The 16,356-nt window shown below is 41.7% G+C and overlaps 1 protein-coding gene across 1 annotated transcript in view; it reads left to right on the top strand.

Moving 5' to 3' along the window:
* LOC132896553 (lysine-specific demethylase 9) overlaps positions 1 to 9,403 on the top strand; it is a 139,448-nt gene extending 130,045 nt beyond the window's left edge. The window contains exons 6-7 of the mRNA XM_060937470.1: positions 3,890 to 3,998; positions 8,886 to 9,403. Of these exons, the coding sequence (XP_060793453.1) occupies positions 3,890 to 3,998; positions 8,886 to 9,296 (520 nt within the window). The 3' untranslated portion in view covers positions 9,297 to 9,403. The remainder of the gene's footprint in view (positions 1 to 3,889; positions 3,999 to 8,885) is intronic.
* The last annotated feature ends 6,953 nt before the right edge of the window (positions 9,404 to 16,356 follow it).

Below are 16,356 nucleotides of genomic sequence, written 5' to 3'. Positions count from 1 at the left end.
ATATGCACAATAAATAGGTATAGGCAGATCCTTCATTATTAAGTTGCTTTGCTAATGCTTGCACTATAATCCTTATAACTCGCTAAAGACCCTTATACACAGTCAAACGCTGTGGTTAATCTTCTCACCCCCTGATGTTTCAATGTTTAAATATCTTCTGATTGTTGAAGAATCAGTCAGTAAAACCTGAAATACAAGTTACTCTGTTCATTTGATCCATTTTTACATTGTGTGTGTGTTTTAAACGTGTTAAGGACAGTATTCCGGTCACGGTGGTGCATCTGGTCAGGACTTTTGTGGAAATGTCCAGGAAAAAGTGGCATTACTCAAGCCAGTGGTGGAGACAAAAACATTTTCCACAATAAAGTGAATTCTGCTCTTTTTGATGGTTACTGAGCGGATTATTATTGGATGCCTTTTAATGGGACACTGTTTAAACCATAAAGTGATTATTATACCCCTGCTCCAAAGGAGGTGGGGTATACTGGTTTACCTCTGTCCGTCTGTCCGAAACACCCTATTTCTCAGCAACCACAAATCCTAGCCACTTGGTACCAAACTTCAGCTTGGGGTTCTATACAGTGTATACCATTTTCAGGTCTGTCGCACATCAACTTCCTGTTTACCGACTGAATGTGTTTACAAAACATATACAGTGGTGCTTGAAAGTTTGTGAACCCTTCAGAATTTTCTATATTTCTGCATAGATATGGCCTAAAACAACATCAGATTTTCACACAAGTCCTAAAAGTAGATCAAGAGAACCCAGTTAAACAAATGAGACAAAAATATTATACTTGGTCATTTATTTATTGAGGAAAATGATCCAATATTACATATCCGTGAGTGGCAAAAGTATGTGAGCCTTTGCTTTCAGTATCTGGTGTGACCCCCTTGTGCAGCAATAACTGCAACTAAACGTTTCCGGTAACTGTTGATCAGTCCTGCACACCGGCTTGGAGGAATTTTAGCCCATTCCTCCGTACAGAACAACTTCAACTCTGGGATGTTGGTGGGTTTCCTCACATGAACTGCTTGCTTCAGGTCCTTCCACAATATTTCCATTGGATTAAGGTCCAGACTTTGACTTGGCCATTCCAAACCATTCACTTTATTCTTCTTTAACCATTCTTTGGTAGAACGACTTGTGTGCTTAGGGTCGTTGTCTTGCTGCATGACCCACCTTCTCTTGAGATTCAGTTCATGGACAGATGTCCTGACATTTCCCTTTAGAATTCGCTGGTATAATTCAGAATTCATTGTTCCATCAATGATGGCAAGCCGTCCTGGCCCAGATGCAGCAAAACAGGCCCAAACCATGATACTACCACCACCATGTTTCACAGATGGGATAAGGTTCTTATGCTGGAATGCAGTGTTTTCCTTTCTCCAAACATAACACTTCTCATTTAAACCAAAAAGTTCTATTTTGGTCTCATCTGTCCACAAAACATTTTTCCAATAGCCTTCTGGCTTGTCCACGTGATCTTTAGCAAACTGCAGATGAGCAGCAATGTTTTTTTGGACAGCAGTGGCTTTCTCCTTGCAACCCTGCCATGCACACCATTGCTGTTCAGTGTTCCCCTGATGGTGGACTCATGAACATTAACATTAGCCAGTGTGAAAGAGGCCTTCAGTTGCTTAGAAGTTACCCTGAGGTCCTTGGTGACCTGGCCGACTATTACACGCCTTGCTCTTGGAGTCATCTTTGTTGGTCGACCACTCCTGGAGAGGGTAACAATGGTCTTGAATTTCCTCCATTTGTACACAATCTGTCTGACTGTGGATTGGTGGAGTCCAAACTCTTTAGAGATGGTTTTGTAACCTTTTCCAGCCTGATGAGCATCAACAATGCTTTTTCTGAGGTCCTCAGAAATCTCCTTTGTTCGTGCCATGATACACTTCCACAAACGTGTTGTGAAGATCAGACTTTGATAGATCCCTGTTCTTTAAATAAAACAGGGTGCCCACTCACACCTGATTGTCATCCCACTGATTGAAAACACCTGACTCTAATTTCACCTTCAAATTAACTGCTAATCCTAGAGGTTCACATACTTTTGCCACTCACAGATATGTAATATTGGATCATTTTCCTCAATAAATAAATGACCAAGTATAATATTTTTGTCTCATTTGTTTAACTGGGTTCTCTTTATCTACTTTTAGGACTTGTGTGAAAATATGATGTTGTTTTAGGCCATATCTATGCAGAAATATAGAAAATTCTGAAGGGTTCACAAACTTTCAAGCACCACTGTAGTGTGGATTTACAAAATGTTTGTTACACTTCTCCCAGCATCTACAAATCACACCTGCTTGATATTTGGTACCGAGCTTCAGCTTGGGGTTCTTTACCGTGTATACCATTTTTAGGTCTGTCACACATCGACTTCCTGTTTACCGACCGAATGTATTTATGAAACATATAGGGTGGATTTTGACACTATTTCAAGAAGCAAAACGCTATTTCAAAATGAGTTTACCAGGATGCTGTTTGAAATCCGTGGGGAGAGACACTGCTCTTTACTTACTTGTTTCAGGGTTAATTATTTGTTGAAGTCAACATTTCATAATAAGTGTCCTATTCCTTCAATCGCTTGCATTCTGATACAAGTGAGAGCGGGGGGATACGCAAGTGAGCAGTAGCTCATAGTTGATCTTGTTTTTCTGTCATTTTGACAGGGCTGACATAAATAATTTTTGCTGGACATTGTTGGTTATATGATTACAGTAAACTGAGATTGCTTGAGTGATCTTTTTCTTGCCTGGGGTGTCTGGTGTAAGGTGCTGCCAATGATGCAGGAGTTACCTTTAGCCTAGGTCACAACCGGCCGTACGTGCTCTTACAGCCGGTCTACGTGCAAAAAATGCAAGAAACGCACGGAGGGCGCGCGTGTGACGTGCTGATTTTTGAGCCGCAGACCGGCCGCGGAGGTTCTTTGTCATGTCAAACAAACTCTACGGGCGCTTACGTTTTTTTTCAGGTTGCAAGACAAACTTGTGGCCAACGTGCGTCTTTCTCCACGAACAAAAAAAAAAAAAACGCAGCGATTTGGGAAATGCCAAAAATCGTACGTCCGGTTGTGACCTAGGCTTTAATTAGGGTGCATCAGTTGCCCCCTAAAAATGAAAAGTTCCTCCGATCATGATGCATTGTTGTTTTTATGTTCCTTTTGGTAAGAGAAAACACACTGGGTGAAATATTTTGACAAAATTCAAAAGTTTAATGGTGGCACCAGGAGCTCAAAGTTATGGAAAAAGCTGCTATTTTATGACTTTTATGACAAAAATTGGATCACTTTTCATGAAGCATTATGGCACCTTATAGAGTATACCAAATATCTTAGATACACATTTTTAGTGCATATTCTAAATATATTATCAAGCACAGTTTGAGTTTTAGCTGTTCACTGAATCATTGTTCAACTACTTTTAAACAATACAAATGTATTATGAATCACATTAATGCTTCTCAATCCCTTGCAAAGGTTCTTAACATGATCTCTGGCTCACAAGAAATCAATAAATGAGTCCAACATTGTGATTCAAACCTTACGCCAAAACATAAAATAAGCGTTTTTTGGCAAAAAAAAAATGAACCTCATGGTGCCACCATTAGACTTTTGAATATGGTCAAAAAATTTTACAGGATGTCTTTATTGGTGAAAAGGAACACCCGAACAAAAACGCATCAGATTTTATGAAAGTGAGGGCAACTGATGCACCCTAACCTTTATGTGCTTTATTTTTTACTCGAGCTGCAAATCAAGTCCCTTATTATTCAATATCTGAAAAAACACAATCTTCAAAACTTCCCAAAAAAGCCTCGTGGTTAATTCACTGTGAAGCACTGACCCGAAACGAAGCATCCGTTTCTGTCTTACAGGAGTGACCGGCCGAGGATAACCAAAGATGTTGTGTGTTTTCATGCAGAGGACTTTAACGACGTCGTGCAGAGGCTTCAGCTCGACCTGTATGAACCTCCTGTATCTCAGGTAAAAGCGGTGTTTCTCTTCATCATATATGATCTCACAGTCCAGTAGTTAGTCGGGTAAACGGCTCAAAACATGATCGTCAGTATAGTTAGTTTTTTCTTTTTTTATCAGACATGTAGTTTTTAGGTTTGTTTACCTGACATGTTTCGACGTACGACTGTCGTCTTCCTCAGAGTGTCACCGGATGTTGTTGGTGACGCATCTTTTATCAGCTGATGTTTCTGAAGGCGTGGCCTTCCTGTCTGGTTTGACAGGTCGGTCACGCCTTCTACTGTCTGTTCGTCCCCTGCAAGATGGCACTCCAGGTATGGGAGAGCATGTATGCTCCTTCATCCCGGTTGATGGTCCTTGGGCTTCGCTTACGGATCTCCATGGCCTCCCTGATCCAGCGCTGATGTTTATTATCTTCTGTCCATAAGCGAAGCCCGAGGACCATCAACCGGGATGAGGGAGCATACATGCTCTCCCATACCTCGAGTGCCATCTTGCAGGGGACGAACAGACAGTAGAAGGCGTGACCGACCTGTCAAACCAGACAGGAAGGCCACGCCTTCGGAAACATCAGCTGATAAAAGATGCGTCACCAACAACATCCGGTGACACTCTGAGGAAGACGACAGTCGTACGTCGAAACATGTCAGGTAAACAAACCTAAAAACTACATGTCTGATGATAAAAAAAAGAAAAAACTAACTATATTTAATACATGACATAATGAACGTAATCGAAAGATGATCGTCAGTAGTCTGAGGGTGGCGAGAGAGCTGACCTGATGTTGAGTAAGTAAGAAGGAGACTTGTTTAGGACTTTGCAGTTGGCCTGAGGGCCTCGGAACGGTTTGTGGCTGGGTCATTGTGTCACAATTGCTAGACTTTGTGTGTGTGTCAGTCTGGGAAAACTCATTAGATGTTGCTCTGGCTGAATTCTGGAAACCAACCAAGGTGTCAAAAAAATTGGGTTTTTGGCCAAAACTAAGTTTTTCACCAATATTTTAATAGTACTTTGGTATTTTTATTTTAAAAGACCATAAATAGAGTATATTTAACCAAAATGGCATGGAAATGTTTTTTGTTTAGGCTATGCTGTAAGATGCCTTGGTGTCTATCTGCAAAGATCACTTTAGGTTAGAAGCCAGTTTAACAAACGGAGCAGTAAATGTCAGTGTACCTAAAGATGTCTTGCTAGCGAAGTGTCCTTTCCTCATGATTTGATGGATAGTTACAGATGCTACTATGCTGGAATCTGTTTTATGTCCAGTGTCCTCCACAATTATTAGCACACCTTAAAGTTTGGTTAGAAAAAAAAAAATCCACCTTTTGGTGAAGTCGATTCATCTCGTGCTGAAAAAATTAGAAAAATCCAACCTTTAATTGAAATAAATTTATTCAGAGAAAATAATTTCTTGATGAACGATTTGTTTATTTTCAACAAAAACACGTCACTATTGTTGGCACACCTTGAAATTATAGCAAACACAATGTAACTGAAGCATGTTTCCTATTTAAATTGTACGCTTGAGTTGATTGGAGTGTGTAGGAACTTTCAAGCTGTAATCCATGACTTCCTGATTAACTGGGGAACAAATGAGGTGACACACAGACCAAATTCCGTTAGTCATCCATCAACATGGGAAAGAAAAGAGAGACAAACCAAATGAGGGAGAAGTTTGTCGACCTTCATAAGTCATGGAATGGTTATTTAAAAAAAAAAAAAAAAAGCTACTCACCTGAAAATGTCTATTTCTACTGTTCTGGCAATAATAAATGTGGACACCAACTGGAACGGTTACAAACTTGTCTAGAAGAGGACCGAAGTTTATTTTGCCCCTATGTACAGTGAGGAGGAGGGTAAGAGAGGCAAAAAATCCCCGAGGATCACTGTTGGTGAATTACAAGAAAAAGTCAAATCTTGGGGTTTCCAAGTCTCCAAAACCACCATTGGATGCCACCTCCACGCTGACCGGTTATTTGGAAGGTTTGCCAGAAATGAGCCTTTTCTGTCAATTAACCACAAATGTAAGCGCCTGGAGTTTGGGAAATGCTACTGCAACTTTGACCGGAACAGTGTTCTCTGGTCTGATGGAACAAAAATGGAGCTTTTTGGCCATAAACAGTCAAGGTGGGTTTGTTGTAAAAAGAAGGACGGCTATGATGAAAAGAACCTGATCCCAACTGTAAAATATGGTGGAAGTTTTGTGATGTTTTGGGGCTGTTCTTCCTCCAGAGGCCCTGGAAACCTTGTTCAGGTACATGGCATCATGGACTCCATGAAATCCCAGGGCATTTTAAATCAAAATGTGTCTGCCTCTGCCAGGAAACTAAAACTGGCTGCTTGTTGGATCTTCCAGCAGGACAATGATCTGAAGCATATGGCCAAATCAACACTAAGATGGTTCACTGAGCACAGAATCAGGCTTCTGCCCTGGCCATCTCAGTCCCCTGACCCGAACCCCAGTGAAAACCTGTGAAAAGCTGAAGCGGAGAGAGAGTGCAAGTCAAGTTAATTTCTACAGCGCTTTTAACAATAGACATTGTCGCAAAGCAGGTTATCAGAATTTTAATGACTTGAGCTAATTTTATCCCTAATCTATCCCCAATGAGCAAGCCTGTGGCGACGGTGGCAAGGAAAAACTCCCTCAGACGACATGAGGAAGAAACCTCAAGAGGAACCAGAGTCAAAAGGGAACCCATCCTCATTTGGGTGATAACAGACAACGTGATGTCTGTTTTGAAGTTATAAACTCATTGATGGAAACTTGAGTGAAAACTGTTCATGACAACTGCAGCCCTCAAGTTAGCAAATCAGCTGTCGTCCTCACCCCCAAAAGCATTACTGTAAGTGTCCAGAGCGTCCTCCAAGTGCGACTTTCAACTGTCCATATGGGGCCGTCCTCCACAGGAGCGATGTGATGATGAGATTCCAACCAGACGTAGGGCATCAGGATGGATCAGGCAGGTCCGAGGAACAGAAGAGGTCAGCATCTCGATCTCAGGATCGATATGCAACTCGGGATTGAGTGCACAAGAGAGGGCCGAGGACCCTGGATTAGAGCCCTGCACTCCCGTGGGAGTCCCGCGGGACCCGACGCAAAGCAGTGCGGCACGGGACAAATTTTGAAAGCTCATTGCGGGCGGGAGGGGGAGTGCACAATGCGGGCGGGAGAGGTGATAAGCTGCAGTCCCGCTAACTAAAAACGTGTTTAAAATAAAATTTATAAATTATTAATTTATGTCTATCATATATAATTTGTGCTGGATATTTTATTTGGCATTAATAAAAACATATTTTAAGATGCCTAAATTTGCAGATGTGGTTGTGGCAGCGGGGGCGTGGCCAAGCAGCAGTCTGTGAATGGAGGTCGGGGAAGGTAAGTGGCTAGGTCATTACACCTGATGGTTGTTTGTTTGTTTGTTGCAGGGATGGAGTATAAAGGGAGGGGGAGAGGAGAGAAAAGGGATTCGCTCCCTGACCACAACACGTGTGAGTGAGTGAATGAAAGAAAGCTGAAAAGCTCAATAAAGTGAGTGGTGTGCGTCCCGGGTTTCGGCACCACTGTAGTAATCCCCGATGTGGGTGGAGCACAGAAGCACGGCAGGCGAGAGTTCGTGTTCACACTCACTTTATTGAGCTTTTCAGCTTGCTTTCTTTCACTCGTTCACTCACTCACACACACACACACACACACACACACCCGTGTTGTGGTTGGGGAGCGAATCCCTCTTCGCTCCTCTCCCCCTCCCTTTATACTCCATCCCTGCAACACACACATTGGCATCAAGTGTAATGACCTAGCCACTTACCTTCCCCGACCCCGCCCTCCATTCACAGACTGCTGCTTGGCCACGCCCCTGCTGCCACAGTGGTCTAATCTTGCGTACGTTTCCGATTCCTTTCCGCTGTTCCGTGTTTGAGATCTCCGATCATGGCAGAAGAGCAGAGCTCCTCTAGTGAAGCTCACAATGGGTATCTCTGTAAAGCCTCAGCTGCGCATGCTGCCTGGCAACGCACACCCTCGCTACGTGCGCTAGGTGAAGGATCGCTCAGTGGAGCTCAGCTAAGCGCAGCATGTTTAATTCCCCAAGCCAATGACAAGAACTTTCATGAGAAATAATGCAAACGTCTGCATCATGCGGGATTTGTGGGCGGGAGCGGGACAAAATATGGCAGGCACGGGTGGGAGCAGGACTGAAAATCATAATTCTTTGCGGGAGTGGGACTGCACAATGCGGGCGGGAGCGGGACTGAAAATTCTGTCCCGCGCAGACCTCTACCCTGGATGATCTGGAGAGCGTGTGTACAGAGGAATGGTCTCCGATGCCCTGCTGTGTATCTCCAACCTTATAAAATGTTATAGGAGAGACTCGGGGGCAGTTTTACTAACAAAAGGAGGTTGTACAAAGTATTAAATGCAGGTGTGCTAATAATAGTGGCACGTGTGTTTTTGCTAAAGTATTTCTTGATGAGGGATTTGTTTTTCTCTGAAGTTTATTTCAATTAAAGGTTGGGTTAAATTTTTCTCATTTTTTTTTTTCCAGTGTGAGATGAAGCGACTTTACCAAAAGGTGGAATTTTTTTTCCTAACTTTTTTTTTTTTAACCAATAATTGTGGAGGCCACTGTTGCACAAATTGTATTTTTCCCCCCCTTTTCATAGATATTAGACATGAGGCACAACAGGGTAACAATACTTCTAGTGCAGTTAAATAAGACGACTGCTCTCCTCTGAATTTGTTGAATAATGAGACCGTGGTCCCTCTAACGTGTAATGACCATGGATTCGGCCTTTAAAAGCGTTCAGAAAGTCGCAGCACCACAAACTGCTGCAGTAACTCAACTCATGATTCATATGACGCTACTGGAACACCCATAATGCCTCTGTGCCCTGCAGTGTGTGCAATGGGTGGACGATGCGAAGTTGAACCAGCTGCGGCGTGAGGGAATCCGGTATGCGCGCTTGCAGCTGTGCGACGACGACATCTACTTCATCCCACGCAACGTCATCCACCAGTTTAAGACGGTGTCGGCTGTGTGCAGCCTGGCGTGGCACATCCGCCTCCAGCAGTACCATCCCAAAAAAGAGGAGGAGGAAGAGGAAGTTCACAAACCCAGTTCGCCCGTGAAGGAAAAGCCTGTTAACCGGACGTCGGCCACGTTGCACCCGCCTCAAGCGGACACTTCGCGCCCAGAGAGCGCACCTTCACTTGACGCGACTCCTCAAGCTCCCACAGTTCCTCAGGCTTCCCTCCACCCAGCAGCTCCAGGTGACTCTCTCAGCAACAGCAGCAGAAGCCTTCACTGATTTCTCTCAGTGACCTGCAGGTGACTGCAGTCACTTTCACCTGTTAATCAGTTTAACAAACTTGACTGACATTCCAGGAAAGGATTTGGACTGACAAAAACAAGACTGAGATATAAAATAATATATTTTCTTTTTAAAAGAAAATCTAAAATGTTCAAGAAACAACCCCTGTAAGTACTTTTTTTTTTTTTTTTTTTTCACTCAGCCAAAGTATTTAATTTAATTTTTTTTTTCTGATTGTTCAGTATAGTTTTTTATATTCGTTTATATCTGAAATAGAGCTTCTTTCAAAAGGAAATCATTATTGTCTACCAAACTGTGCATCACGTGGATCAGTTAATTGGTTTTTGCAACAACAACAAAAAAGGTCCCAACAGCAATCATGTCGCACGTTCATTTCTGTGGTTGTTTGTTTCAAATTTCCGTGTATTTTATCCCAGCAGGAGAATCCGGTATCAGAGATTTTCCTTATCACAGAGCAGGATCGATTCCGACTTCGTGTTATGCTGTCTGGCATGGAAAGTAAATCTGTGTCCAAACGAGTAATAAAATACCAACTGTTCCCAAAGAGAAAGCTGTTCAAAGCTGGATCTTGAGATGTTTAATTGACTAATTTCCTCGCAATGTCGTCTCTCTCTCTGGACTTTTCTTTGATATGATGAATTTCTCAGGGTCCCTTTTTCATTTGAGGCTTTTTGTTTGTTTGTTTTTTTTGGAATTGGACATTATGGGTAAATTTGTTACAGTGCCACAACTGGATCAGGAATACATGTGTACTGCACAAGTTGTTCACTAAAGCTTCCTCTGAATTTACTTTCAGATACAGATCATAAGCTGAAATACATGTGAAGGAAAGAAAAGATGAGTTTGTTTTTCCTCAAAGTTTCGTACAGTTGACTGATTTATTTAACTTTATTTCACTTGGATTGTACTGATCAAACATCTCTCATCGTAAACCATTGAATCACGGGTGGCGGATCGATAGCCTGGGACAAACGGATTGATTTTAAAAAAAAAAATTTTATTTTGAGTTGGACAAAAATTTAAAAAGGCTGTAAATAATCCCTACACCTCTAAGTTTTTCTTCGGTATGTACAGTGGCTATAAAAAGTGTACACACCTTGTTAAAATGAGGTGGTTTGGTTTTTTTACATCAGGAAAAACCTGAGACCACAATAAATAATTTCAAAACTTTTCCCACCTGTGACCTATAACCTGTACAATTCAATTGAAAAACAAACAAATCTGTTAAGGGGGAAAAACATGAACAAAAAAAAAACGTACAGTAAGCTGGTTGTGTAAGTATGCACACCCTTAAAGTGCTGATGACACGTTTTTGACATCTTTGGCGATGTTTTATAACATAAAAAGTAATTCCCGATGATCCATATATTAATTCACGAAGGCGCCTATTTTACAAGTTATGATGATAAACGCGGCTATTTGGGCAAATTTGACGGGGCTGCAGCACCCAGGAGACGAAGGAGGAGGAGGAGCTATATGACGTCAGCGAAAGAACCTTCCTCCTAACTTACCAGTTTGTTGTTGATGCGGCAGGTGTTCAGTTTGTCATTATTAGTATTATTATTATACATCATTAGATATATATGCCTTCGCGTTGTGTTGCCGGCTTTTGCTCCAAAACCTACAAGGATGGGGTAAGTTTATTCAAGTTTCCCAGAGATCCCGAGCTGCATGCGAAGTGGGTGAAGCAAGTCAGGCGCACTCATGACAAGTGGGAGCCCTCACCAACATCCGTCCTGTGCTCTGAACACTTTGATTTGGATTGTTTTGACACCCTTCCCAGCTTAAAAGAATCTCTTGGGTGTTCAGTTCAGCACAAACGTGTGTTACTACCATCAGCAGTGCCTACACAGTGTTGCCAGATTGGGAGATTTCCTGCCCAGTTGAGCGGTTTCAAGTGCATTTTGGTGGGTTTTGAACATATTTTGGGCTGGAAAACTTCAGCAGTATCTGGCAACAGATACTGCTGAAGTTTTCCAGCCCAAAATATGTTCAAAACCCACCAAAATGCACTTGAAACCGCCCAACTGGGCGGGATTCGTCCCAATCTGGCAACACTGCCTGTATTCCGGAAGGGGTCTACTCGTAGCTATGCCAGATCCAAAGACAGTCTTCCTGTCAGAACGTGTTGTGAAACGACATAAGATAAAGGTACGTAGAGCTAAAGATTCTACATGATGATCATAAATGTAATCATAAAGTCGGCGTGATATCAGTCATGTATTTGCTTGTGAAAGCTTGCGGCTTTCATGTAACTGCCGCCTAGCAACGAGAGGCAAAGGGTAAAGAGGGTAGGCTATCATAGATTCTATTCGGAAGAGATCAGCACAATTCTAGACTCCCAGAAGAGGAAGAGCTAGCACTAGAGAGTTCACCGGCGTTTTCATGCGCCATTTCCCTTGAGTAGAACCAGAGTAGAACAGCCAGTGAACCGCAGCGTGTTCTCCCGCTGACGTCACAACATGGCCGCGAGCCACGGACCCAGTTTTCTTGCGCCGTGCAATTAAAAGTTGGATATTTGCGTAACAACAGCTTCTTTTCACGTAATTATAACAGAAATCTAACATGTTTGCCATGTTGTATAGTTTATTTAAGAAATTGCATAGAGTCATGTTCGTGTCATCAGCCCTTTAAACTAATACTTTGTTGAAGCACCTTTTGATTTAATTACAGCGTTCAGTCTTTTTGGGTCGGAGTCTATCAGCCTGCCACAGCTAGATTTGCCCACTCTTCCTTGCAAAAGTGTTCCAGATCTGTCAGATTGCGAGGGCATCTCTCGTGCACAGCCCTCTTCAGGTCACCCCACAGATTTTCAATTGGATTTAGGTCTGGCTCTGGCTGGGCTGTTCCAAAACTTTTAATTTTCTTCTGGTGAAGCCATTCTTTTGTTGATTTCGATGTATGCTTGGGGTCATTGTCGTGCTGAAAGATGAAATTCCTCTTCAGCTTTCTAGCAGACACCTGAAGGTTTTGGGCCAAAATTGACTGGGATTTAGAACTGTTGATAATTCCCTCCACCTTGACTAAAGCCCCTGTTCCAGCTGAAGACAAACAACCTCAAAACATGATGCTGCCACCACCATGCTTCACCGTGGGTATGGTGTTCTTTTGGTGATGCGCAGTGGTGTTTTTGCGCCAAACATACCTTTTGGAATTGTGGCCAAAAAGTTCAACCTTGGTTTCATCAGACCAGAACACATTTTCCCACATGCTTCTGGGAGGAGTTGATGTGCGTGTGTGTGTATATATTAATTTTTTTTTGCAAAATTTAGCCAGGCCTGGATGTTTTTCTTTGTAAGAAAAGGTTTCTATCTTGCGACCCTACCGCATAGTCCAGACGTATGGAGAATACGGGAGATTGTCACATGTAGTACACAACCAGCACTTGCCAGAAATTCCTGCAGCTCCTTCAGTGTTGCTGTCGGCCTCTCGGCAGCCTCCCTGACCAGTTTTCGTCTTGTCTTTTTTCATCAATTTTGGAGGGATGTCCAGTTCTCGGTAATGTCACTGTTGTCCCATATTTTCTCCACTTCTTGATGACGGTCTTCACTGTGCTCCATGGTATATCTAATGCCGTGGAAATGTTTCTGTACCCTTCTCCTGACTGATACCTTTCAACAGTGATGCTTTGTAAGCTCTCTGTGAACCCTGGCTTTTGCTGGAGGATGCAACTGAGTAAATGTCTGAACTTTATTTGGGGTTAATCAGTCATTTTAATTGATGGCTGGTGTGAATCCAAAAAGACTGAATGCTGTAATTAAATCAAAAGCTGCTTCAACAAAGTATTTTGTTTAAGGGTGTGCGCACACTTCTGCAACCAGCTTATTGTTTTTTGTTTTTTGTTTTTTTTTCCTCCGAACAGATTTGTGTTTCAATTGAATTGTACAGGTTATAGGTCACCTTTTAAAGGTGGGAAAAGTTTTGAAATTATTTATCGTGATCTCATTTTTTTACATCAGAAAAACCGATCATTTTAACGGGCTGTGTACACTTTTTATATCCACTGTAGGTTTCGTTAAAGCTGAGTGTGCTTCACAGTGGTACACCAGTATGCATCCGTACTACGCACATCACCCGAGACGTGATCTGGCTTTGGGGAGAACGTTTTTTATGGATGGCGGATGATCTTTTTGGAATCGGGAGCATTGTTAGACACTGACGCCAAATCATAGACACTAACCAGACTTAATATCTTTGTATTTTTAAAAAATATGTATATGATGAAAGGAGAAAGCTCAAACTCTGGCCAGCGACTTGATGACTTTTCTCTCTCTTCCCTTCTTCTGTATAAGAGGAGATTAACCTCAGGCTTCCACATAATATGGTACAATTGTGATTCTGTATGTGATGACATTTGATGATCTGATATGATTCGATTTATCCGCCTCTGACAATATGTGAACAACTTTGAGGTAATTCCCGAGCGATGATGTAGAGAAGGGCTATTTTAAATATTAGATTTACAGACAAATGACTTTGCGAGCAAATTATATGATTTACACATCAGTTTAAATTTTTTTTTTTTTTTGACACGCACTAGTTGTCCGTTTTCAAATGGATTTGTATTCAATTTATGATAGTCACCTTTTTAAAGTTGTGCATTGATCCAAATCGTCGGACTGTTCCATCCATAGCACTTATCAACGCACTTAACTAGCATTATTCATTGCATTTAGTTTAGCGATCACTTTTTTTATTTTATTTTATTTTATTTTATTTTTTGGGCAACCAGAACCCAGGACTGGGCAGCACACCAGGCTGGATAAGTGCGTGTTTTTTCCACACCTGCATACTACTGGATCCTCATTATTGTCAGAATTGGACTGGTTCTAGAGCAACAGCTCAAATTATATGAACTTTTTGAAACCGAGCTTCCTCACTGGCTGGTACGTTTGCCTTTTTAATCACGGGCCAGTTTCCTATTTCTCAGAAATGTTGGATTTCATGTTGGCGCTTTCTTTTCCCCCTCCCCAAATCATTTATTTGACATTTTACCTCTTTGGAAACTATTCTGGGTTTCTACAAAATGTCATATGATCAGGTGAAATTCATGAAGGAAATGCGTCTTTTTAAAGACCAAACATTTTGCTACGGTATGTACTGTTTTTTAAATCACAACTGCTTCTGTTCTAAATCCCCCAGTTTCCTTAAGTGTTTTATCTTATTTATGTACGTTAACGGGAGATACAGGGGGATTTATGTTTCTTCTGTGAATCTGAAAGCTAGGACTGAACTTTTTTTTTTACACAATATGTAGCTTTTGAGAGCTAATAGCCGGTGCTGTTTTTCCATTGGTGTGTTCCACTTGTCGTTTGCCTCCAAGCAGGTCTTTTTTTCACCCCCACACTGACTTTTATGACTGTACAGTAAGCCTTTTATTTTATTTTATTTTTTACTGTTTTAGGTTTAAAATAAAAATAACCAGTGGCGTGCACAGATAGACATGAGGTGGTGCTCAAGTACCTGCCCCTCTGCCCTCTGTCCAAAAAAGTGCCCTTTTTAATTTTTTTTTTTTTTTTTTACAGTTTACTGAGGCCAATGTCGACATGATCTTTTAGAAAAGCCGCGGCATTAAAAGCGTGTGTGAAAATAATGTCTCGATGTGTGCCCCCTCCGCGCACACACCGGACCTCTGTCTCTCTTGCTCTGTCACGTGAACAAGCGTGCAGTGCATTCAATGTGAGGTTGCAGCAGCATAGCGTCCTGGAAGCCACGGCCTTGTCGTAGCGCAGACAACACATCGGGCAGTCAGTCAGCTCTTCCCCTGCCCCACCAGCCAGGTAACACATGAATCGCGTGAAAATGTATTGTTTGCCCTCTAAGCCCAAGCTGTAATTATTTTGTCGTGAAGTAGCCCGTCGCATACAGAAACAACTGCACATAAGTATTATATTTTTTGCTAGACCATTTTCAGATTTAGGAAAACACAAATTTCTTTTTCTATTTTGTTCAACTAGAGATTCCTGGCAAAGTCAAAAAGCCTTGATGTAATAAATTAACATTAAGTGGTTGTTTTACACCTTTAAAAACTAAAACGGGTCAGTGGCGACCCGAACACAAGAGGAGGGTTAAATCTCAGACTTTTATAATAAGGTGTTCCACATGCACAAAAAGTGCCGTTTTTCCCCCCAGAGCACTCGCCCCCCAAAATGTCTGTGCACGCCACTGAAAATAACCATGTGTCATATGTTGACATTCAGATTGGAATGTAATTTATTTTTACACCAGCAAGACAAATTGTTAAAGCTCGCTGCATTGGTCAATACGAATTACACATTTTGTACGTTGATATAAATTTCTAACCTATTCTCGTAGTCTAGAAAATCAAAATGTAGGTTTTCCAAAAAAAAATAAAAAAAAATCATTCCTACACATGGTGTAAAATCTGTGCTTACAAATGCTAGCAAGTTCCATATGCAATATGCTAAGCAGGATATTTCGGAGTCCTGAACTGAATGGAGCGCAGGGGTAGTGACTGGTTTTAGTTTGCACAGTAATGTGCTTTTTGAGCATTGTGAGATGGTAGAACTGCTGATTTGGTTTAAACGCATGTCTTTCTCTGATGCAGTCAGTAATCGCCTCCTAGGTCCAAATGAGTGCCTTTTTAGATATCTAACACTCGCTGTGTTCTTACTCGGAGGCAGACCTGCACAGAGTCGAGTCTAGCAATAATTTATCTACTCGTGGTTGAGCTAGACTTAGTAAATGAGTACCAAGAGCAACTTATTTAATCGAAAAAACAACCAAGGCCATTTTGTACATTATTACAAAAAGGTTGCAGGTGAGAAATGTTTGGCTGTTTAAAATGTTTTTAGGTCTTTCTGGACTCTTGGTCTCGCATGAATTCAGCCGACGAGGCGAGTTTAATGGTGACTTTTTTAAAATTTTTATAAATGTTGCATTTTCTGGAAATAACTTCAAACCTGGCAATTTTAGCAGCTTGCATTTTTTCAGTGCACCCTTCCCCTGCAAATGAATTACATCACATGCACACAATGTGTTACTTCTGACTACTGGCAGCTAGCTCATTATATAT

Source organism: Neoarius graeffei, chromosome 13 (assembly GCF_027579695.1).
Source record: "Neoarius graeffei isolate fNeoGra1 chromosome 13, fNeoGra1.pri, whole genome shotgun sequence".
NCBI classification, from domain to species: domain Eukaryota; kingdom Metazoa; phylum Chordata; class Actinopteri; order Siluriformes; family Ariidae; genus Neoarius; species Neoarius graeffei.
This window is presented reverse-complemented; position numbering and strand designations above follow the sequence as displayed.